The sequence below is a fragment of the Balaenoptera acutorostrata genome, chromosome 15, assembly GCF_949987535.1.
Source record: "Balaenoptera acutorostrata chromosome 15, mBalAcu1.1, whole genome shotgun sequence".
In the NCBI taxonomy this organism is placed as follows: Eukaryota; Metazoa; Chordata; class Mammalia; order Artiodactyla; family Balaenopteridae; genus Balaenoptera; species Balaenoptera acutorostrata.
Window position 1 is genome coordinate 59,219,447 of NC_080078.1, and position 20,040 is coordinate 59,239,486.

The 20,040-nt window shown below is 39.0% G+C and overlaps 1 protein-coding gene across 5 annotated transcripts in view; it reads right to left on the bottom strand.

Annotated features, from left to right (window-relative positions):
* Positions 1 to 20,040, bottom strand: part of ATRN (attractin) — a 162,128-nt gene that overhangs the window by 38,265 nt on the left and 103,823 nt on the right. For 4 of the 5 annotated variants that reach the window (XM_057530149.1, XM_057530146.1, XM_057530145.1 and 1 more), the window contains exons 23-24: positions 17,586 to 17,664; positions 15,672 to 15,829 (exon numbers count right to left, since the gene is read on the bottom strand). In XM_057530149.1, coding sequence (XP_057386132.1) covers positions 15,672 to 15,829; positions 17,586 to 17,664 — 237 coding nt within the window. Of the gene's footprint in view, positions 1 to 12,644; positions 12,839 to 15,671; positions 15,830 to 17,585; positions 17,665 to 20,040 lie in introns of those variants that run through there. The other variant, XM_057530148.1, reaches the window with a different exon arrangement.

Genomic DNA, 20,040 nt, shown 5'->3' on the forward strand with positions numbered 1-20,040 from the left:
TTTTATCACTAATAAGTTGGGTTTTGTTTTGTTTCATTTTGTTTTTTGTTACTTCTTGATCTAGTTATTTTAGGCATCACTTACTAACTTCCTACTAGATTAGAAGGTGATTTAGGCCATCACCCCCCCACCCCCCAATCCCCCAGTAGAATTATTTTTACTGCCTCTGTTATAATTTCTGTGTTGTCATCCTGAGGGTGATGGTGATGGAAAGATGCCAAAACAGACAGGAAATGGATATAATACCCTTGGATTCAGGGAGAGGATGTGCCTTGCACCCACAAAAGGCTGTAGGAGCAGAAGACAATATAGCCATGCCCACTGGAAAGCAGCTTCCCAAACCTCACAGGCCCATGGGGAGGAGCCCTCAGGCCTCTGATGCACCCCTGCTTGGGGGGTGGGGAGAAGTCAGTAGCTCTCAGGGAAGCTCCCTTTGCCATTTTCACTAGGGTGAAGTATGCTGGGCTGAGGAAGAGGAGGTTTTTCTCCTGCCCTCTGATTGTTCTAAAACTGCCCAACAGTGGCTAATAACTGGTAAAACTCTAGTACAGTGCCGTGTGCTTCCTGCAAAGGAGAACAGAATGTCAGTTCTGAGATATGTCCCAGCTGGCCTAGGCTGCAGGCCCAGCTGAGGCATATTCTTGCAGCTAGTTTTGGGAGGTTAAATAATATATTTGGACCTTTATTTCTTGTTCAATCATCTGTATTATCCCTAAAAAAAATTTTTTATTGTGGAAAATATTAAACTTTTTAACAAGTAGAGAGAATAGTATAATGAACCCCATGTGTTTATCACCCAGCTTTAATAATTACAGCTCACGGCCAATCTTATTTTATCCATCCATACTCTACCCATTTCCCCGTGATCATATTATTTTGAAGCAAATCCCAGACTTCCTATCATTTCATTCTTAAGTATTTCAATATAGCCAGTATTCCTTAACTACCCTCTTTGTAAAATTAGGGATGTTTGTGTCCTCATCCTTCCCTTTTCTTCTACTTCTCAGCTCTTTTGAGAGTTTGACAAGATTCCAACCTAGAACAATTCAATCTTCTAACACCACACTATGTAGACTGGGACAATAAATTCTTGGTCTCTAACCCCTGCTGGCTCTTCAGCACTGGTCAACAATCATGCTGACAACATCAGAAAAAAGCTGCCATTACCTATATAAATGTTACAAAAGTTGCCAAAAAACCCAAAGTTCTGATACCGAGAATAAAGCTCTCATCTACAACTATGCATTCATCTAGTGCACATTTATGGAGTGTCTACAGTTGATTAACACTATGCTATGACACTGAGGACACAGAAATATAAAAAAGCCCTTGCCCTTAAGGAAATCTTTGTAGAGTGAAAAACCAGACATGTCTATGACTGCAGAGGCACAGATGAGGAAAAGAAGCTGCTATGGGATATGCCGAAGGGTCATCAGAGGGACCTCTCCCCTGGGTTTCTAAATAAGACTCCCCAATCCAGCCCTGGTCCTTCCAATCCATTTTTGTAACTGCTGCCAGAGGCATCTTTCTAAACACTGATCTTGGTCACCTCTTGGCTTAAAGCATTTCAATGACTCCCAGTGGTTTTCAGGCCACAGTGCAAATTCCTCAGCTGAAGCCCCAGTCTCTTCATGACAGCTTTGGTCTGCCCTACTCTCCAGCTCCTTGCTCACAGAACAGTCACTTCAGCTCTGCTAAACTCCTAGTAGTTCTGGAAAGTGACTGGACATGTCCCTTCCCCACCCAGAACACTGAACTCATGTTCCTTAGGGCTCAGCTCTGGTGTTGCCCCGCCTCATGCAGACTCAGGCACCACAGGGCACTCCCTTCTCCTCCCAGGGTGTCCAGGAGCACGGGGGCATCTCCCAGTATCTGGCATGGCTCCTGCTGTCCACTCATGGCTGCCTCTCTGGGTCAGAAAGTCAGCTAAGTGAGTGAATGTTAAAGGAAGTCTAGTGGGTCCTAGCTATGGAGATCACAGGAGAGAGTTCTACTAGAGAAAGATTTACCCATCCCAGACATAGGTGCTGTTCATAGATGGTGTGGATGGGACTATCCAGGGAAAAGGGCCCAGAGGAAACCCTAGGGAACAATGGCACTGAAGAACTGAGAAGAAACAGCCAAAGCCACAGCTGAAAAGTAGAAAAGAGGAGACTTTTAAGAAGGAATAATAAATAATGATCATGATGAAAACCATGAGGTTGTACAGGAAGTTTAAATGCCATCTGAAACTAAGACAGATTTATACTTTCTTATTTATTTTTTTTGGTTGCACCGTGAGGCATGTCGGATCTTAGTTCCCCAACCAGGGATCGAACCTGCACCCCCTGTGTTGGGAGCGTAGAGTCTTAACCCCTGGACTGCCAGGGAAGTCCAGATTTATACTTTAAGTAGTTTAGTTCTAAATGTATTTCGTGGCTTTATAATTTTTAAAATCCTTAAGGTACAGACATCTAATACCAGAAGCTATGTGTATACATTATTATCATAAAATAAATATAAACTTTAGAAGTATATCTGACTATTCATAACAGCTAAAGAGTAAAAACAACCCAAGTATCCATTAACAGATGAATGGATGAACAAAATGTGGTTTATCCATACAACAGAACATTATTCAGTTTTAAAAAGGAATGAAGTACTGAAACATACTAAATATGGTTGCACCTTGAAAACACTATGCTAAGTCAAAGAAGCCAGTCACAAAGGACCACCTATTACATGATTCAATTTATATAAAATGCCCCAAACAGGCAAATCCATAGAGAAAGAAAGTAGAGTGGTGGTTGCCAGGGGCTAGAGGAAGGAAGAAATGGGAAGGGACTGCATCTGGGTATGGGGTTTATTTTGGGGGTGATGAAAACATTCTAAAATATTCTGTGAACATATTAAAAACCACTAAATTGTACACTTTATATGGGTGAATTGTATGGTATGTGACTTATATCTCAATAAAGCTGTTACTAGAAAAAGTACATCGGAGTGAAGACAAACAAAAGTTTCATACATCCTTTGCTTAGTATCACAATCCTATTAGCATCCATAAACATAACTCTAACATCTAAATGAATGCCCAGTTCTCAATATAAATTCTGTGTTGCCTTCACTTATGAACACTAGTGTCTTACATAAACTAGCAAATGAAACACCCAGCATGGAGAGGACTTTAATATTAGTTCCACATTACAATAACAACCTCTGTTGCAGAGCCTGTAACAAGCCAGAATCCCAGCACCACCACTCATCTTCCCACCTCACACACAATGTCTACCTGTGCATTCTCTATCTTGAATACCTACCCTCCCAAACTATAGCCATGGCTGAAGCCAGGTGAGTCCTGCTGACTCGGGGGAACATCTAGAATCACGTTTTGAAAGCAGAGGCTGAGGGAGGGGCACTCACCGACAAGAGCAACCAACCAGAAACCAGGCACAACTGACCCAACACACCCACCACCCTCTGACACACAGGCCTTTTCAGTCTGGGTGGTTTCTTTTTACAATTTTAAACTGAATCTACAAAGATTTTTATAGTTACTTGCAAACTCCCTCAGTTAGCAGTTGTAGGTTTTGCTCTGTTCCTAATTATGGAAAAGAATCCTGGGGTCAGTTCAGAGTGAAAGAACTTGAGTTTACCATTACCATTTTTTTAAAAAATAAATTTATTTATTTTATTTATTTATTTTTGGCTGCATTGGGTCTTCGTTGCTGATCGCGGGCTTTTCTCTAGTTGTGGCGAGCGGGGCTACTTCTCCTTGCGGTGCGTGGGCTTCTTATTGCGGCGGCTTCTCTTGTTGTGGAGCACGGGCTCTAGGCACGTGGGCTTCAGTAGTTGTGGCATGTGGGCTCAATAGTTGCGGCTCACGGGCTCTAGAGCCCAGGCTCAGTAGTTGTGGAGCACGGGCTTAATTGCTCCGCGGCATGTGGGATCTTCCCGGACCAGGGCTCGAACCCGTTTCCCCTGCATTGGCAGGCAGATTCTCAACCACTGCGCCACCAGGGAAGCCCACCATTACCATTTTTAAAACACTAATATTTACACGAATTTCTGAGTAGAGAATTAAATTGCCTCAGTTATTTTGCTTTAAAAAATGAGAATCAAAGACAAAAAAGGTTTTTGTCTGCATTGAAAGCCGTACTGAAATTTAACTGCATGACCTACACTGAACCATTTAGACATTTTCCTATTCTCTTCCTTAAATAAGTCTCTACATTTTAACTAAATCTATATGGTCTCTAAGTGTGTATTTAAAAGCTAACTACACCTAGAAAGACTAAGGCTCTGAGGAATATAAAGCAATACAGAAAGGTGCAGCCCCCTCTGTTGAGAACATGACCACATCTGCCCAGGAAGATGCAAGCTCAGCCCTCCACACAGCACACACCCAGATACAGTCCCAAGTATAGAGAGAACCAGCATTGATCAGGTTCTTTTGAGAAGACACCAAGAATACATGATGCCAAGGGTCCAGTCACATTGTTCGTGAATACTGCAGCTATTTGTAACAAAGAGCAAAAAGACATATTTTCAACAGAACTTACCTGTTTTTTCAAGGGAAGCCTGGCAAACTAAATGGTGAGCATGCTATCATTTATTTTCAAAAGTGCTCCTGAATGCAGCTTTCATAAGTAGATCTTATTCAAGTGAGTGATCTAGTCCAGGTAAAGAGGACCAAAAAATCAGGCAGAAAATCATCTCTTTGAGTCTTAAACTTGAAAAAATACTTTAAAAAAGTAAGTGTGAAAAAAAAAAAAAAAGAAAAAAGAAAAAAAAAAAAAAAGTAAGTGTGGGGAAGAGATCCCTCCAGAAGGAAATGACCATTTCAGTGACTTTCAGAGGGTGGAGCAACAGGGCAATGGGAGGAAAAAAAAAACTGGAAGTCAGAATTGGCAACAGCAAAGCTATCTCTAGCACAAAAGCCTGTTTATATGCACAGAGCCCTCTTTCCAAGTGGGAAAAACGCCAGCAATATAAGTCAAGGTTTTCACTAAGAATCTTAAAAATATTAATCAGTTTTCAACTATAAGAAACAAAGCTTGAAGTTCAATCGGATTTGGAATATAATAAGGTATGTCAGTATGAAAACAACCTGAACTTAAAACAAGTCAGTAAATTATATTTACTAGAACCCAAATAAAATATTTTACAATTGTATGTGATCTGTAACTTGGCAGTGTTAGCAGATGTTATCAAATTGAAATTGTACTGACTAGAGCCTAGAGCTCAAATGCCCTGGGGTTAGAGAAACAACCTAACCCTGCTAGCCCCACTCCAAATATAGCCAGTGGCAGAGAAAATTCTAATATGGCTCCTAAGATTCCTACTATATTGATGTGCATACCCTGTATAATCCCCTCCCCTTGAGTGTGGGTAAGTCTGACCTAATCTAATGAACCCTTTGAAAAGAGGGTCAAGAAGAAGTCAGAGAAAGGTGAAGCTTCAGTAGGTCTGTTATCTATTTTTGGTCTAAAATTTTTATTTTCAAATGTTACATAAATGGAATTGTGCAGCATGTACATTTCTCAGATTTTTTTTCCACTCAGCAAAACTTCCTCAGATTCATCCAAGTTGCATCAATAGTTTGTTTCTTCTTATTGCTGAGCATTATTCCATGATATGTATGTAGCACAGTGTGTTTAACCATTCACCTGTTGAGAAATACTTGGGTTGTTTCCAGTTGGGGCTATTATGAATGAAGCTGCTAAATATTGCTGTACAGGCGCTATAAACATTGGTATACAGGTGTTTGTATGAACATCAGTTTTCATTTCTCTGGGATAAATGCCCAGGAATACAATTGCTGGGTTAAGTATAGTAAGTGCCAAACTATTTTCCAGACTGACTGTGCCGTCTTATCAGCAATGTATGCATGATCCAATTTCTCTGCATTCTCTCTAGCATTTGGTGTTATCACTATGTTAAATTTTAGCCATTTGATAGGTGTGTAGTGATATCTCATTCTCACTGTGGGGTGTTTTTTTTTTGGCCACGCCTCGTGGCTTGTGGGATCTCAGTTCCCCGACCAGGGATTGAACCGGGGCCCTCGGCAGTGGAACTGTGGAGTCCTAACCACTGGACCACCAGGGAATTCCCTCTCATTGTGTTTTGTGTGTTTTTTTTTTAATGAAGATGTTTACAATAGTTTATTTTAGGTTATTTCCAATTTTTCACCAGTTTAAAAAATTAACCAACTCAATGAAACCTTGTGAATACAACGTTCTCATTGTGGTTTTAATTTTCATTTCTTTAATGGCTTTTAATGCTGAACATCTTTCATGTGGTTATCTGCCATACTTATATCCTCTTCGGTAAAATGTCTGTTCATACTTTTTGTCCATTTTCTTATTGGATTGTTTATTTTTTTAATGTTGAGTTTTGAGAATTCTTTTTATATTCTAGATACGAGTCCTTTGTCAGAAATGTTTTTTCCAAATATTTTCTCCCAGTATATAGCTTGTTTTCTTGCTTTTTTCTTTTTTTTGAAATTAATTAATTAATTAACTTATTTATGGCTGCATTGGGTCTTCGCTGCTGCACGCGGGCTATCTCTAGTTGCGGCGAGCAGGGGCTACTCTTCATTGCGGTGCGCGGGCTTCTCATTGTGGTGGCTTCTCTTGTTGCGGAGCACGGGCTCTAGGCACGCAGGCTTCAGTAGCTGTGGCATGCGGGTTCAGCAGTTGTGGCTCACAGGCTCTAGAGCGCAGGCTCAGTAGTTGCGGTGCATGGGCTTAGCTGCTCCGCGGCACGTGGGATCTTCCTGGACCAGGGCTCGAACCTGTGTCCCCTGCATTAGCAGGCAGATTTTTAACCAATGCATCACCAGGGAAGCCCTATAGCTTGTTTTTTTCATCCTCTTACCAGGGTCTTTCAAAGAGCAAAAGCTTTTGATTTTGATGTGGGCAATTTATTAATTTTTTTCCATAGGTCATGTTTTTGTTGTCAAATCTGAAAATCTTCTGCCTAGCTTTAGGATATGAAGATTTTCTCCTATTTTTTCCCTAAAAGTTTTATAGTTTTGCATTTTACATTTAAACCTGTGATCCACACTGAATTAATTTTTGTGTAGGATGTGAGGTTTAGGTCAAAGTTCATTTACTTGCCTATGGTTGTCCAATTGTTCTAGCACTATTTGTTGAAAAGGCTATCTTTCTTCCACTGAATTGACTGCACCTCTGTCAAAAAACAGTTGGATGTTTTTATGTGGTTCTATTTCTGGGTTCTTTATTCTGTTCCATTGATCTATGTGTCTATCTCTCCAACAATAACCACAATGTCTTGATTACAGTAGCTAAATATGAAGTCTTATTAATATTTCATATAGTGATTCCTCCCACTTTATTCCTCTTTTCAAAACTGTTATAGCTATTCTAGAATCTTTGCTTTTTATATAAATATTAGAATCAGCTTGTCATTGTCTAAAAAACGGCTTGCTTTTTAAAAAATTTTATTTTATTTATTTTTTTATACAGCAGGTTCTTATTAGTCATCAATTTTATACACATCAGTGTATACATGTCAATCCCAATTGCCCAATTCATCACCCCCCCACTACCGCGGCTTTCCCCCCTTGGTGTCCATATGTTTGTTCTCTACTTCTGTGTCTCAATTTCTGCCCTGCAAACCGGTTCATCTGTACCATTTTTCTAGGTTCCACATATATGCGTTAATATACGATATTTGTTTTTTTCTTTCTGACTTACTTCACTCTGTATGACAGTCTCTAGATCCATCCACGTCTCAACAAATGACCCAATTTCTTTCTTTTTTATGGCTGAGTAATATTCCATTGTATATATGCACCACAACTTCTTTATCCATTCGCCTGCTGATGGGCATTTAGGTTGCTTCCATGACCTGGCTATTGTAAATAGTGCTGCAATGAACATTGGGGTGCATGTGTCTTTTTGAATTGTGGTTTTCTCTGGGTATATGCCCAGTAGTGGGATTGCTGGATCATATGGTAATTCTATTTTTAGTTTTTTAAGGAACCTCCATACTGTTCTCCATAGTGGCTGTGTCAATTTACATTCCCACCAACAGTACAGGAGGGCTCCCTTTTCTGCACACCCTCTCCAGCATTTGTTGTTTGTAGATTTTCTGATGATGCCCATGCTAACTGGTGTGAGGTGATACCTCATTGTAGTTTTGATTTGCATTTCTCTAATAATTAGTGATGTTGAGCAGCTTTTCATGTGCTTCTTGGCCATCTGTATGTCTTCTTTGGAGAAATGTCTATTTAGGTCTTCTGCCCATTTTTGGATTGGGTTGTTTGTGTTTTTAATATTGAGCTGCATGAGCTGTTTATATATTTTGGAGATTAATCCTTTGTCCGTTGATTCATTTGCAAATATTTTCTCCCATTCTGAGGGTTGTCTTTTGGTCTTGTTTATGGTTTCCTTTGCTGTGCAAAAGCTTTTAAGTTTCATTAGGTCCCATTTGTTCATTTTTGTTTTTATTTCCATTACTCTAGGAGGTGGATCAAAAAAGATCTTGCTGTGATTTATGTCAAAGAGTGTTCTTCCTATGTTTTCCTCTAAGAGTTTTATAGTGTCCGGTCTTACATTTAGGTCTCTAATCCATTTTGAGTTTATTTTTGTGTATGGTGTTAGGGGGTGTTCTAATTTCATTCATTTACATGTAGCTGTCCAGTTTTCCCAGCACCACTTGTTGAAGAGACTGTCTTTTCTCCATTGTATATCCTTGCCTCCTTTGTCATAGATTAGTTGACCATAGGTGCGTGGGTTTACCTCTAGGCTTTCGATCTTGTTCCATTGATCTGTATTTCTGTTTTTGTGCCAGTACCATATTGTCTTGATTACTGTAGCTTTGTAGTATAGTCTGAAGTCAGGGAGTCTGATTCCTCCAGCTCCGTTTTTTTCCCTCAAGACTGCTTTGGCTATTCGGGGTCTTTTGTGTCTCCATACAAATTTTAAGATTTTTTGTTCTAGTTCCGTAAAAAATGCCATTGGTAATTTGATAGGGATTGCATTGAATCTGTAGATTGCTTTGGGTAGTACAGTCATTTTCACAATATTGATTCTTCCAATCCAAGAACATGGTATATCTCTCCATCTGTTGGTATCATCTTTAATTTCTTTCATCAGTGTCTTATACTTTTCTGCATACAGGTCTTTTGTCTCCCTAGGTAGGTTTATTTCTAGGTGTTTTATTCTTTTTGTTGCAATGGTAAATGGGAGTGTTTCCTTAATTTCTCTTTCAGATTTTTCATCATTAGTGTATAGGAATGCAAGAGATTTCTGTGCATTCATTTTGTATCCTGCAACTTTACCAAATTCATTGATTACCTCTAGTAGTTTTCTGGTGGCATCTTTAGGATTCTCTATGTATAGTATCATGTCATCTGCAAACAGTGACAGTTTTACTTCTTCTTTTCCGATTTAGATTCCTTTTATTTCTTTTTCTTCTCTGATTGCCATGGCTAGGACTTCCAAAACTATGTTGAATAATAATGGTGAGAGTGGACATCCTTGTCTTGTTCCTGATCTTAGAGGAAATGCTTTCAGTGTTTCACCATTGAGAATGATGTTTGCTGTGGGTTTGTCATATATGGCCTTTACTATGTTGAGGTAGGTTTCCTCTATGCCCACCTTCTGGAGAGTTTTTATCATAAATGGGTGTTGAATTTTGTCAAAAGCTTTTTCTGCATCTATTGAGATGATCGTAAGGTTTTTATTCTTCAATTTGTTAATATGGTGTATCACATTGATTGATTTGCGTATGTTGAAGAATCCTTGCATCCCTGGGATAAATCCCACTTGGTCATGGTGTATGATCCTTTAATGTGTTGTCGGATTCTGTTTGCTAGTATTTTGTTGAGGATTTTTGCATCTATATTCATCAGTGATATTGGTCTGTAATTTTCTTTTTTTGTAGTATCTTTGTCTGGTTTTGGTATCAGGGTGATGGTGGCCTCATAGAATGAGTTTGGAAGTGTTCCTTCCTCTGCAAATTTTTGAAAGAGTTTGAGAAGGATGGGTGTTAGCTGTTCTCTAAATGTTTGGTAGAATTCGCCTGTGAAGCCATCTGGTCCTGGGCTTTTGTTTGTTGGAAGATTTTTAATCACAGTTTCAATTTCATTACTTGTGATTGGTCTGTTCATATTTTCTATTTCTTCCTGCTTCAGTCTTGGAAGGTTATACCTTTCTAAGAATTTGTCCATTTCTTCCAGGTTGTCCATTTTATTGGCATAGAGTTGGTGGTAGTAGTCTCTTAGGATGCTTTGTATTTCTGTGGTGTCTGTTGTAACTTCTACTTTTTCATTTCTAATTTTATTGATTTGAGTCCTCTCCCTCTTTTTCTTGATGAGTCTTGCTAATGGTTTATCAATTTTGTTTATCTTCTCAAAGAACCAGCTTTTAGTTTTATTGATCTTTGCTACTGTTTTCTTTGTTTCTATTTCATTTATTTCTCCTCTGATCTTTATGATTTCTTTCCTTCTGCTAACTTTGGGTTTTGTTTGTTCTTCTTTCTCTAGTTCCTTTAGGTGTAAGGTTAGATTGTTTACTTGAGATTTTTCTTGTTTCTTTAGGTAGGCTTGTATAGCTATAAACTTCCCTCTTAGAACTGCTTTTGCTGCATCCCATAGGTTTTGGATTGTCGTACTTTCATTGTCATTTGTCTCTAGGTATTTTTTGATTTCCTCTTTGATTTCTTCAGTGATCTCTTGGTTATTTAGTAACGTAGTGTTTAGCCTCCATGTGTTTGTCTTTTTTACGTTTTTTTCCCTGTAATTCATTTCTAATCTCATAGCGTTGTGGTCAGAAAAGATGCTTGATATGATTTCAATTTTCTTAAATTTACTGAGGGTTGACTTGTGACCCAAGATGTGATCTATCCTGGAGAATGTTCCGTGTGCACTTGAGAAGAACATGTAATCTGCTGTTTTTGGATGGAATGTCCTATAAATATCAATTAAATCTATCTGGTCTATTGTGTCATTTAAAGCTTCTGTTTCCTTATTTATTTTCATTTTGGATGATCTGTCCATCGGTCTAAGTGAGGTGTTAAAGTCCCCCACTATTATTGTGTTACTGTCGATTTCCTCTTTTACAGCTGTTAGCAGTTGCCTTACGTATTGAGGTGCTCCTATGTTGGGTGCATGTATATTTATAATTGTTGTATCTTCTTCTTGGATTGATCCCTTGATCATTATGTAGTGTTCTTCCTTGTCTCTTGTAACATTCTTTTTTTTTTTTTAAACTTTTGGGTTTATTTATTTATTTATGGCTGTGTTGGGTCTTCATTTCTGTGCGAGGGGTTTCTCCAGTTGCGGCAAGTGGGGGCCACTCTTCATCGCGGTGCGCGGGCCTTTCATTATCGCGGCCTCTCTTGTTGCGGAGCACAGGCTCCAGACGCGCAGGCTCAGTAATTGTGGCTCACGGGCCCAGTTGCTCCGCAGCATGTGGGATCTTCCCAGAGCAGGGCTCTAACCCGTGTCCCCTGCATTAGCAGGCAGATTCTCAACCACTGCGCCACCAGGGAAGCTCTCTTGTAACATTCTTTAATTTAAAGTCTATTTTATCTGATATGAGTATTGCTACTCCAGCTTTCTTTTGATTTGCATTTGCATGGAATATCTTTTTCCATCCCCTCACTTGCAGTCTGTATGTGTCCCAGGTCTGAAGTGGGTCTCTTGTAGACAGCATACATATGGGTCTTGTTTTTGTATCCATTCAGCAAGCCTGTGTCTTTTGGTTGGAGCATTTAATCCATTCACGTTTAAGGTAATTATCAATATGTATGTTCCTATGACCATTTTCTTAATTGCTTTGGGTTTGTTGTTGTAGGTCCTTTTCTTCTCTTGTGTTTCCCACTTAGAGAAGATCCTTTAGCATTTGTTGTAGCGCTGGTTTGGTGGTGCTGAATTCTCTTAGCTTTTGCTTGTCTGTAAAGCTTTTGATTTCTCCATTGAATCTGAATGAGATCCTTGCCGGGTAGAGTAATCTTGGTTGTAGGTTCTTCCCTTTCATCACTTTAAGTATATCATGCCACTCCCTTCTGGCCTGTAGAGTTTCTGCTGAGAAATCACCTGTTAACCTTATGGGAGTTCCCTTGTATGTTATTTGTTGTTTTTCCCTTGCTGCTTTCAATAATTTTTCTTTGTCTTTAATTTTTGTCAATTTGATTACTATGTGTCTCGGCGTGTTTCTCCTTGGGTTTATCCTGTATGGGACTCACTGCGCTTCCTGGACTTGGGTAGCTATTTCCTTTCCTATGTTAGGGAAGTTTTCGACTATAATCTCTTCAAATGTTTTCTCGGGTCCTTTCTCTCTCTCTTTTCCTTCTGGGACCCCTATAATGTGAATGTTGTTGTGTTTAATGTTGTCCCAGAGGTCTCTTAAGCTGTCTTCATTTCTTTTCATTCTTTTTTCTTTAGTCTGTTCTGCAGCAGTGAATTCCACCATTCTGTCTTCCAGGTCACTTATCCGTTCTTCTGCCTCAGTTATTCTGCTACTGATTCCTTCTAGTGTAGTTTTCATTTCAGTTATTGTATTGTTCATCTCTGTTTGTTTGTTCTTTCATTCTTCTAGGTCTTTGTTAAACATTTCTTGCATCTTCTCGATCTTTGCCTCCATTCTTTTTCTGAGGTCCTGGATCATCTTCACTATCATTATTTGGAATTATTTTTCTTGAAGGTTGCCTATCTCCAAATCATTTAGTTGTTTTTCTGGGGTTTTATCTTGTTCCTTCATCTGGTACATAGCCCTCTGCCTTTTCATCTTGCCTATCTTTCTGTGAATGTGGTTTTTGTTCCACAGGCTGCAGGACTGTAGTTCTTCTTGCTTTTACTGTCTGCCCTCTGGTCTGTTTTTTTAAACTTTAAAAAATTGGGGTAAATATATATTAAGATAAAATTTACCATTTTAACCATTTTTAAGTAAATGATTCAATACACTTAAACACAGATGCTGCCAAGATTAGAAAAGAGGACAGTGTGAACAACTTTGTGTCAATACATTTGAAAACATATGAAATAAATTAACATCTAGAAAAAATTATCTTAAGTAATGCAAATAGAGAGAGAATATCCAAAACATCCCGTAACTATTAAAGAAGTTGAATCAGCAGTTAAAAAAGAAAACAAAACTCCACAAATAAAACACCAGAATCAAATGATTTTACAAGAGGGATCTATCAAGTATGCAAGGTTCATATAATTCTAATCTTATATAACCTCTTCCAGAAATGAGAAAGAGAGATAACTCCTCAATTTATAAATAAAGGTTTGTTTAACTTTGATATAAAAACCATAACAAAGACAGGAAAGGAAAATTACCGGACTTTCTCACTCATGAGATAGATACAAAATTCTAACCAAAATATTAGCAAACTGAGTCCAGCAACACATAAAGTAAAAAATCATATATCATGCCAAGTCAGGTTTATTCCAGAAATGCAAATAATTTCCAGGGTCCTGGCTTACGCAATAGGACAAATAGTGGTGCCATTCACTAGAAAGGAAGCACAGGGTTTGGGGCTAAAGATCACAAGAATGACTCCCTGAGTACAGGGAGCCTGTGAATGGCCTGGTAGAGATGCCTAGGCAGCAACCAAGAACACTGGTCTGGAGTTCAAGTGTAAGCAGGGCTGAAGACAGAGTACTGAGAATCACCAGTACAGAAGTAGTACAATAAGTCTTACAAGTGGGATAAAGACAGAGGAGAACCATGGCCTGAATCTCAGACAACCTCAGTGTTTAAGGAAGAAGATTCCTTAAAAAGACAGGCCAGAGAATCAGGGAAAGGACCAGGAAGGCAGGAAAGATACTGACTCAAATCATGCAATGAGAAGGAGAACGGGACTAAAGAATTCAGTCACTAGAGTCCACCGTGGCAGGCAGCTTCAGGATGTGGTGAAGGAGGAAGGCAGACTGTTGCAGGCTGATGGGTGAATGGATAAGAGGAAACAAACAGGGAGTGTGGTCAATGCTTACAAGAAGGCTAGCTGGGAAGGGAAGCAGAGAGTGTGCAAGAACAAAGGAAGAAGCAGATTAGAGGGTAAACAAATCTGTGGACCATTTAAATAGAAAAAGAGGGTGGTGAGAAAAAAATACAACACAGAGCCTGTCCTCCACATTCCAGAAAGGAAAAGTGACTGACTGCTCTTTAGTTACAGTCCCAAGGCATGAACACATACCCACCAGAACCAGATTTCAAGCCCATCCCAAATGATCAGTGGCGACTTGCTCCACTTGATCACGCTACTGAAAGTTGGCAAGCAGTCAGAGCCCCAGTCTAGTGACCACGTTTCCACGGCTAAAGGTGAACCAGTCGTTCCAAAGTCCACGCTTAGACACAGATGTAGAGAACAAACGTATGGACACCAAGGGGGGGAAAAGGGGGGTGGTGGTGGTGGGATGAATTGGGAGATTGGGATTGACATATATATACTAATATGTATAAAATAGATAACTAATAAGAACCTGCTGTATAAAAAATAAATTAAACAAACAAACAAAAGTCCACCCTTCCCGGAACTCCACACCTTTACCTAAAATGAAGGGGGTTAAAGCAGAAAGTGCTGTGGCAAGGCCTCAAAGACATAGTGGCAGATGCTTATAAAGAGCACAAATGGGGCCATGGGTCAAGCCTGGATAAGAGGCAGTGCACTGGTCCCCTGGGAACAGAGAAAAGGAGCAGGTTGATAGCAGCAGTGGCTGCAGCAGGCAACATGAACCCTTAGACCTACCCTTTCAGGTCACATGTACAAAGAATCTGAGTCGTGGAGAGGCTACAGGAATTGTACAAGAGCAAGCCAGGACTCAAACCTGCATCTGTCTGACTATAAGGCCTAAACCCTTAAGGCGACCTTATACTGTCCCCCACTGTGTCTCCATTACCCTCCATCCTATGCTCCTTTAAAACCTGATAGCATTTTGGGGATCTTCTCATATGGCACTTTCCATACTCCAGCTTTCACTGGTTATGTGTGTTTGCTTCATTTATATACACCTTACTCATTCCAGAATTGAAGCTCTTTGTGTAGCTCTACAGGCTTTTTAGTGACAAGTCCTTAATGAAGAAATAAATACAGTTGTAATTACCAAATCTGTTATATATCAACTTGCTTTCAAAAGTGCTTACAGGGACTTCCCTGGTGGCACAGTGATTAAGAATCCGCCTGCCAATGCAGGGGACACGGGTTTGATCCCTGGTCCAGGAAGATCCCACATGCTGCGGAGCAACTAGGCCCGTGAGCCACAACTACTAAGCCTGCGCTCTAGAGCCCACAAGCCACAACTACTGAGCCCACGTGCCACAACTACTGAAGCCCATGCACCTAGAGCCTGTGCCCCGCAACGAGAAGCCACCACAGTGAGAAGTACCACAACAAAGAGTAGCCCCCGCTCGCTGCAACTAGAGAAAGCCCGTGTGCAGCAACAAATACCCAACTCAGCCAAAAATAAATAAATAAAAATAAATTTATTTTTAAAAGTGCTTATAAATTTCCTTCATAAGTGATTTAAGGCAGCCCTACTACAATCTTCTTTTATGGTATGTGCTCAGCACTCCTTTACCACAGATATTACAAAGGCAAAACAATATTAATATTGTACATCTCATTTACTGCAAGTTACAGATTAGTGAATTTAGTTTCACTACAGACATTTCACCATCTTTGCAAGTATAAGACTAAAAAGCACTTCTTACCTGAATTTTGATGGGCCAGGTGAAATTACTGACATAAACAAAGAAAGTGATATTTGGGTGGTTGCGAAAATCAAACTTCTCATTAGAGAAACTATCTTTGTACTCCTTAATGTTTGTTTTTGAAACAACAGGCATCTCTTCTCCAGCCTGGGTTCCAGCTGTTAGGAAGAAAAGAATGAAATAAAGAGACTTTTTTGGGGGGACCGAATCTGCCCTCACTAATAATAATGATAATAGTTAGCATTTATTAAACACTATGTTCCAGAAATGGCCTTTAAGAGCTCAATCTCATTTAATTCTAACAACTATTATCCTCATTTACACATCAGAAAACTCAGGTTCAGGAAAATTAAGTAACTTGGCTCAGGTCACATAGCCAGGAAGTACAGTTGGGATTTGAAGCTGGGAGGGCTGATACACAAGCCTATACCCTTAACCCAAATGGCTTTACCAGGATCCCCTACAACTCCTCCCACAGAAACAGGCTACATGTGGCTTTGAAAATCCAGATACCACTAGAATCCTATTAACAAGCAATGGCATTCACTCTGCCCACAACACTTCCCTTGCTTTGCACTGCCCCCTTAAACCTGTTTGGCAGTGCTCTAGATCCCCCATACCAGGGACACGGATTCAGCCCTCACTTTTTAACTAGCAGTGACTGCAAGTCTCAACAGCAGCAGGGAGGAAGGAGCTCTAGCGGTCACTCAGTCCCTTCTGCTACCAGCTACAACTGACTCTAAATCCCCCCAATCTGATATAAACCTATCCTATTCCCAGGCAGTCCTTCAACATTCCACATTGTCCCTCAGCCAGGAATTCTAGTGTTTATAAAGATTCATGAAATAGGCTTTTCCCATGTCTGAGTTAAATCCTGTGACTGAAGCCAGACTGGCTGGTCCTCATTGAGACTGTCATTGTAAATCAATCACATACTCAGGGATGCCACCTTTCTCCAAACAAAGGCTCTGATAATTCAGACTTTTTCTTAAAGGCCTCTCTTCACTGCAAGTTTCTGAACCTTTTCTGAATTCTACACAATCTTTTAAGATATGATGAACACAAAGTGATGTGCAAAGTAATGTTTTTATTTTGTTTCAGTCTAATTGATTGTGTTTTGACCAAAGAACAGTATTGTGATAGTAATAATGATGATGAAACATAATTACCATTTGATGAGAATATCCCATGTTTCTAGCACTTACACTGAGTACTTCATTTATTATCTCATTTAATCCTCAGAACATTCTACACGGCTGAGTGTTTTTATTACACCATTTCATACCTGCGGAAACTGGCTCAGAAAACAAGTAACAGGGAGAATTCAAATCTAGGTCCGCTGAGCTACATTCTTAACCACTACATCAGGGCCACCCTTTCTTTCTTTAGATTTTCTGCTCAGAAGATCTTTAGTAAATCACTGTAAGATAAACAAGACAGCAAAAGCTGTGCTCTTAGAGCTTTATTTAATTCCCAAAGTACATTTTCCCCTGTACCTACTAAAATCTCATTCTATTAAAAATGTTTCCATTTCTTGAAACTGAGTCAATTGCATTTTTCACTTCTGAAGCATGGATGGAGATGATGATGGCAGCGCCACAGCAGAGGCTGCAGCAATGGTATTAATGGTGGTAGTAGGGCAGGGGTCGTGAGCATGTACTCATCTTGATACCATGGCAGGCACTGACAGGTATAGCCAAATTTAATCTACAGTATAAGTATTATTACCTTCTCTTTAAGATGAATAACCCTAAGGGTCTAGAGAGAGATTTTAGACACTTGCTCAAGGTCTTCCAGCTAATAAGTGGCAAAAGTGGGTTTCAAACCCATCTGTCTGTCTCCAGAGCCCCTTTTCTCAACTCTTTCTCAATCAATTATCTCCACTTGGAAGGTCTTCTCTAGGTATGTCTTTACCTGAGAAGCTGGCAGCCCAGGTGATGTTGAGGTTGAAGTTTTTGGAGGCATTGATGAACATGTCCAAATCCCTATTTTGCTGATGAGATGTACAAATAATTAGAAAATGAATTATTGTAACAGTTTCCTGATTTTAAAAGAAAGCAGTAGTTAAATTTTACTACTCTCAACTTTCTTAATTACAAAAAGATATTTTAATGTCTTAAGAGAAACTCGTGCTTATAGAATAGTTAGCAAAATTTCTAGCCTTAACATAAGCAATATATCCAAAACAAATTTCATTTCCCTCCCATAAAAGTATATGGGATTTAGGGACTTCCCTGGTGGCACAGTGGTTAAGACTTTGTGCTCCCAATGCAGGGGCCCCGTGTTCGATCCCTGGTCAGGGAACTAGATCCCACATGCATGCCGCAACTAAGAGTTCTCATGCCACAACTAAGGAGCCCGCCTGCTGCAACCAAGACCCAGTGCAACCAAATAAATAAATTAAATAGTTAAATTTAAAAAAAAGTATATGGGATTTAATGCTTTATCAAATGCCTAACTCCATGAAAAAGTATCTTTTAAAAAGACTCTCACCAGAGCACAGTGACTTACATCCTGTGACCTATGTTAGGGAATCAGCCTCTTAAGGATCCTCTGGGCAGCCCTTTCCAAATGTCTGAAGAGTAAAACACTTGGTCAAGTGTCTCAATTTATACTAACTTATAAATCAAACCTATGTACTTCTGAACCCATAGATTATATACAGTGTAAAGTTCTCCAAAATGGAAGTGGTTTTTAAGGAATAGCACATAAAGCTGAAATAAACTAAATTTAAAAACTTTTAATTGTCTTCACCCATGATTAAGAACATTTTTCTCTTACGAAAAATATTATTTCAAGAGAAATATGACAGAATATGTTTTATTACCTTTGAAAACTTTGTATACCACTTAGAGATACAGCAGTTTGAAGAGCTAGTTTAATTTATTGTGACTCTTGGTTTTAATGACTGAAAAAGGTATCTCTGAGGAATGTGTTGGGCCAGCTGGAAGAAGAGCACTGTCAGTTGTGTTGGGTAAATCATGATACTAATTTTTAGTTTTCCCTGAAATTTGGCTAATAAATCTCTTTCTTGGGGCCAAAAAATTGTTTTTCCAAATGAGTCAGATGTTGTGTTTTAAATTTTTGAATCCAATCCTGCTGAAATTCTTCACATTGAAAGATTTTTAAAACAGGTTAGAAAATTGAGATTTTAAAGAGCATTCTTTTGATAGTTTTTACAGCACAAAAATTACAACAATGGAAGCATTTCCAAACAGCTATTTCCAAAACATGATCTCCAAACCAGAAGTTTCTCTCATAAAGCAGTTACCTTCTCATTTATTGATAAGGCCTCACCATCCTCTTAAAGGGACAGCTCAAGTGTTTATTTACTTATTTATTTATTTAGAGGCGTCACGGCATGTGGGATCTTAGTTCCCTGACCAAGGATCGAACCCGTGCCCCCTGCAGTTGGAAGCATGGAGTCCTAAACACTGGACCGCCAGGGAATTCCCTATTTTTTAATATTTGCTGGTAGCACATTACTAGCGATTACTTCTTTCCCTGGAAAGGATTAATAACCTTGAAATCTTGGTGCTTTTGTAAAAGACAGGACACATACATTGTGTAACTATTAAATATTCTGTCATAAGAGAAACAAGGCAGTAAATAAATTTCATGTGTGGTACTTTTGCTATAGCCTTATTCTAAAAAATTAAAAAAAAAATTCTGGTCAGTACAGCCACTGAAATGATATACCAACACAGTTTTTCCACAAAACATTTTCATTGAAAGTCATTTATTATTTTTACTTAAAAAGCTATTCACTCATGAGAATGTATCTTCTCTAGTACATCTCTTCTTAATTTTATCATTGAAGTGGAATACAAAAAACAAATCTTACTTTCATTTAATTGTAAACATCCCACACTGGACTTCATTTTACTACTGATTTATTTATTTCTTAAATTTAGCAGTGCTTGCTGATAACATCTGTTATCAAAGGAATACACTTTGGCTTATTATCATATTGTTTTCCATGTATTATTTGTTACATTTATTGTATTTTTGTAATGGTAAATGGCTTTGTGTATGTTGATGAAAAATAAGAAACCTCCAAGGAGGCTCCTAAATAATTTACCATCAGGTTTAGTAAAATTTCATTACGTACCAGAGGAGGTATTAAATGACTTTATATTTCACTGAAGAAATCATATAGGTGCATGTTCATACTCTAGATGCTTTACTTTTAAATGTCATGCTGTGTTGGCTCCCTTTTACCTCTAGGTAATACCTTATGGCAGGCTGGGGTTTACCATTAACAACAGTAGATATAAAAATACATTTCAAATAGTTACCTTAGTAATTTCAATTATTTCTGGCTGACTTCTTCACTGTTTTTACCTCTTAATGAGGATAAGAACTCATT